The following is a 5,278-nucleotide window of genomic DNA, read 5'->3' on the forward strand; positions in this document are numbered from 1 at the left end:
AAAAAAAAATACAGAAAAAAACTGAGTGGGGAATGTAATGACTGTTAATATAGTTTGGTGCCTCTGCCTTGATTTCTGCTAATAATGTACCGGCCTTTGTTTTTGTACTTTCATTACAAATGTCAACACAGTGAAAAAGGCAAATAATGTTCTAGTATTGCTATGAAAATACCTTTGATTTCACGAACCTCCAGAATAATCCGTGAGATCTCCAGACGTTCAGAGACCACATACTTAAAATGTGGCTTAGTTCTTTATGTATGTTTCCCTTGGCTCCCACACCAAATAGATGAAGGGGATCAAACAGAGGCAAATGACTGAGGTTTTTAACTTGGTTACGAAATAAAAGCAGTGCCATTACCTAAGATAATTGAACAGGTTGTGGAGTAGTGTGCTGGAAGAAGAAAGTGAATTCCGAGTTTCAGGGGCCTTGAGGAACATAGGTACGGGAATCTTGATTAGCGCAGCACAATAGTTTTTCTTAGGGTTAGGAAACCTCATCATACGGTTGTTGAGAGAGAAGAAGGCAGAAGGGACTTTGTGCAGCACCATTTAAGGGTCCAGGAGGAAGAGAAGAGGATGGTAGTACAAGGACATCAGGAAAGAATTTAGAAGGTGGTTGGTATTGTCCAGTGCTTCAGAGAAGTCACATAGAATGGAGACTGGTACTTGACCATTGGATTTGATAAAAAGATTACTGGTGGCCTTTGCCAGAGCAGTAGGGGATGAAATCCAGATTATGGAAGAGTGAAGAGTGCAGAGACAGTTACTTCTTAGAGAAGTTTGGGGTAAAGGGAAAGAGTTGTTGGGCAATTAGTATGAGAAAGGAGCTGTACTGAGGACAGAAGATACTTGAGTCAGTTCTTCGGCTGAGAGTAAGGAGCCAGTAGAGAAGATACTGACGAGCACTTTGATCTGAAAGAAAACTGATGAAACAAGTTGGTATTATAGATGTGGTACAGTTAGCTTTGTAGTATCATATGTACTTCTAGAGAAGTGAGAAGCTGATGAAAACTGGATTCCCTGGCCAGAAAAATGTACCGACCTGTGATATTTGGCATCCTTTTTTTTTTTTTTTTTTAGTGAACATGAGAGTTCCTTACTAATTTTTTTTTCTGTGTAATTATTGTTTAGTTTGATATGTCTTGCTTTAAATCCATTCATTTCAACAAGTTTAAAGAAGTGTTTCTTTTAAATGCAGATGATTTAATTTTAACAATCTGTGATTCTCTCTGAGTGGAACTTGTGTTTTGGCAACTTTCAGTCTGTGGTAACAAATGACAGAAGAAGGGTGCAGTTCTTCTTTCTCTTCTGCAGGGATTTTCCCTCCCCCCTTTCTCCCGATGAAGGATACTGGGTCTCTAGAATAACTGTGGCACAGTTAGCTCTAGAAGCTCCAGAGTGTTTTCTTTTTGGAGGCAGAATTTAGACAACAGCTTCAAGTAGTGCTTGTGTTAAAAAATATGTGTGTTTTTAAATGTGCTTGTATTTCTAACTTCCTTTTCTCCTTTCTCTTCTAGTCTGTTCTCTGGGGAGGCAGTAAGGGGCCGTGGAGCTGGCCTCGGCCTCGGTATCGAGAGAGGCTGGACTTCCTGTCTCTCTGTGCTGAATGGCTGCGATGGCGCCCGCTCTCACTGACGCAGCAGCTGAAGCACACCACATCCGGTTCAAACTGGCTCCCCCATCCTCTACCTTGTCCCCTGGCAGTGCCGAAAACAACGGCAACGCCAACATCCTTATTGCTGCCAACGGAACCAAAAGAAAAGCCATTGCTGCAGAGGATCCCAGCCTAGATTTCCGAAATAATCCTACCAAGGAAGACTTGGGAAAGCTGCAACCACTGGTGGCATCTTATCTCTGCTCTGATGTGACATCTGTTCCGTCAAAGGAGTCTTTGAAGTTGCAAGGGGTCTTCAGCAAGCAGACAGTCCTTAAATCTCATCCTCTCTTATCTCAGTCCTATGAACTCCGAGCTGAGCTGTTGGGGAGACAGCCAGTTTTGGAGTTTTCCTTAGAAAATCTTAGAACCATGAATACGAGTGGTCAGACAGCTCTGCCACAAGCACCTGTAAACGGGTTGGCTAAGAAATTGACTAAAAGTTCAACACATTCTGATCATGACAATTCCACTTCCCTTAATGGGGGAAAACGGGCTCTCACCTCATCTGCTCTTCAGGGGGGTGAAGTGGGAGGATCTGAATCTGGGGACTTGAAGGGGGGTATGACCAATTGCACTCTTCCACATAGAAGCCTTGATGTAGAACACACAACTTTGTATAGCAATAATAGCACTGCAAACAAATCTTCTGTCAATTCCATGGAACAGCCGGCACTTCAAGGAAGCAGTAGGTTATCACCTGGTATCGACTCCAGCTCTAACTTGGGGGGTGTCAAATTGGACGGTAAAAAGTCTCCCCTGTCTTCCATTCTTTTCAGTGCTTTAGATTCTGACACAAGGATAACAGCTTTACTGCGGCGACAGGCTGACATCGAGAGCCGTGCCCGCAGATTACAAAAGCGCTTACAGGTTGTGCAAGCCAAGCAGGTTGAAAGGCATATACAACATCAGCTGGGTGGATTTTTGGAGAAGACTTTGAGCAAACTGCCAAACTTGGAATCCTTGAGACCACGGAGCCAGTTGATGCTAACTCGAAAGGCTGAAGCTGCCTTGAAAAAAGCTGCCAGTGAGACTACCACTTCAGAGGGACTTAGCAACTTCCTGAAAAGCGATTCAATTTCAGAAGAATTGGAGCGATTTACAGCTAGTGGCATAGCCAACTTGAGGTGCAGTGAACAAGCATTTGATTCAGATGTCACTGACAGTAGTTCAGGAGGGGAATCTGATATTGAAGAGGAAGAACTGACCAGAGCTGATCCCGAGCAGCGCCATGTACCCCTGTGAGTAGACCTCAATGCATGATAGCATTCTTGAGAAATGTTGGCACAAGCAATAATGAATGCATCCCTATTACGGAGAGAATGTGATTCTTTGTACATAGGTGTCTAGGTTCCATTTGTTTTTTTCCTAATTTTAGGTAGGTGAGTGCATATACATGCTGGTGTGAAGAAATGGAAGTTATTTTTGTTGTAGTGTTGTGTTGTTGTAGGCTAAATGGTGGTAATTTCCTTTTAAAGTCTTACTAAGGAAAAAACTAAGAGACATCCTATTTGTAAGATTGTACTAATAATACTTTAAGAGTGAATGATTAGAATTTTTTTGAAACTATATATAGGACATGATAAGTTAATGGTCTGATTGTTCAGATTTCGTTGTTTCCAGTAAGTGGGGACAAATGTTTAGTTGACCTAGTTAACCTTTGTAGGAAATTACAGTTGCTTTTGATTGAACTTTCAGCAGAGAACATACCCAGTTTTCAGTTTTAACACTTGATATTTTCTTACATTTTATGGACTGTTAGAAATTGCTTCAGGGCCAGGCGCAGGGACTGACTTTGGGAGGCCCAGGTGGGCGGATCTTGAAGTCAGGAGATGGAGACCATCTTGGCTAACATGGTGAAACCCTGTCTCTACTAAAAATACAAAAAAAACTATCCAGGTGGGGTGGCCTGTGCCTGTAAACATCTGTAATCTTAGCTACTCGGGAGGCTGAGACAGGAAAATCTCATGAACCTGGGAGGTGGAGGTTGTAGTGATCCCAGATTGCGCCACTTCACTCCAGCCTGGGCAACAGTGAGACTGTTTCAAAAAAAAAAAAAAAAAAAAAAATGATTCAGAATATTTAATACATTGGCCTCTAAGCACAATCCAGTTTCACAACCTCTCTTCATATAAAAGCCCATTTTACTAAAATTGGTCAGCTAAGTGAAGTATTGGCGTATTTGGAATAAATTCTTACTGGTTTTTTTTTTGTTGTTGTTTTTGAGACAGAGTCTGGATCTGTCGCCCAGGCTGGCGCGATTTCAGCTCAGTGAAGCCTCTGCCTCCTGAGTTCAAGTGATTCTTATGCCTCAGCCTCCCAGGTAGCTGGGATTACAGTCTCGCCACCATACCAGGCTAATTTTTTTTTTTTTTTTTTAGTAAAAGTGACAGGGTTGGTTTCACCAGGCTGATCTTGAACTCCTGACTTCGTGATCCACCCAACTCATCTTACTGGTTTTTCTAAATCTGTTGGTTTGAGAAAATTTTACGTAAGCTTTTTATGGGTGGCAATCCAAATTGGCGTGGTGGAGACAGAGGTGTTTGACTGTTGTCACTTCCAATTGAGCATCTATGTGCTTAAATATAGAAGTACTATATTATAACATACTTAAACACAAATCCTAAATAAGTGCATTTATCTATTTAGGAATATCAGACTTGAGAGAGATAGCATGAGGAGTTGGAAAAGAGGGGCAGGAAAGTTGACTAGTAGATCCTCTTTCATTTCCTCTTTTTTGGAGGCTGGCTTAATAGAGAAGGGTGAAAAGGATGGATATGTGGGAAGAATTGGTGTTTCCTTGACTGTATTAAAAGGTGACTAGGATTTTCACTGGAGTGTTTGGTTGTTGAGACAGCGATGATTGTAAACCGTAAATTTCCTGGTATCTCAATTTTGTTTATGTTATCTGAAAGGATAACATTGTGTATCTGAAATGAAGCTTAGTTTTTTTGTTTCTAGTTTGAGGGAAGAAGTGGATAGTTTTTGCTGAATTTCTTCCTTTTAGACCTAGTTCCATTATCACTTGTTAGTTCACTGGGCTCAAGTCCACTTCTGTATTTAGATTTAAAGCAAATATGTTTCAGAGGCTTCTTCTGTAACCCATCTTTCTTTAAATGGATTAGTAGCTTCATTCAGCTTGCTAATGTTTGTGGCATTATGCCCACTAACTTTGCTGTTTAAATCACTGCTTTAAAAGTATCTTGGTTAATGTTAAATATTTTGTGCTTAAAGGTATAATAAACACTGTAGTTAAAGCATTTTAAATTGCATGAACTTATTTTGTGTTTTTAACAGAAAAGTACCCGGACTCTATAAGCTTACTGTTTTCAGGATACATTGCATTGAAAACATTTCTGAGTTTTGCTAATGTTTTGGATAAGTGTTCCAATCCAATGAAGTAAAAATACCTGAGATAATTTTTATTATTTTATAGGATAATCTAGTGACTTGAAAAAACCTTAGTCTGTTTATTCACTACTTAGTTCTGAGCATTCTTCTCACATAATGGTGTGTGGTTTCGAAGGGTGTATAAGAACAGCCAAAGGATGGCTTTTAGGAAACATTTTGGGATCAGTTGAATCCTCTTGCAATTAAATTAACTGAATGATACTTTAAAAA

General features: G+C 40.4%; 1 protein-coding gene across 7 annotated transcripts in view; it reads left to right on the forward strand.

Moving 5' to 3' along the window:
• Positions 1 to 5,278, forward strand: part of KANSL1 (KAT8 regulatory NSL complex subunit 1) — a 215,256-nt gene that overhangs the window by 53,475 nt on the left and 156,503 nt on the right. For all 7 annotated transcript variants that reach the window (XM_017549282.2, XM_017549285.2, XM_037745984.1 and 4 more), the window contains one exon: positions 1,521 to 2,898. In XM_017549282.2, the coding sequence (XP_017404771.1) occupies positions 1,610 to 2,898 (1,289 nt within the window). In that variant the 5' untranslated portion in view covers positions 1,521 to 1,609. The remainder of the gene's footprint in view (positions 1 to 1,520; positions 2,899 to 5,278) is intronic.

Source organism: Cebus imitator, unplaced genomic scaffold (genome assembly GCF_001604975.1).
Source record: "Cebus imitator isolate Cc_AM_T3 unplaced genomic scaffold, Cebus_imitator-1.0 Scaffold217, whole genome shotgun sequence".
Classification (NCBI taxonomy): Eukaryota; Metazoa; Chordata; class Mammalia; order Primates; family Cebidae; genus Cebus; species Cebus imitator.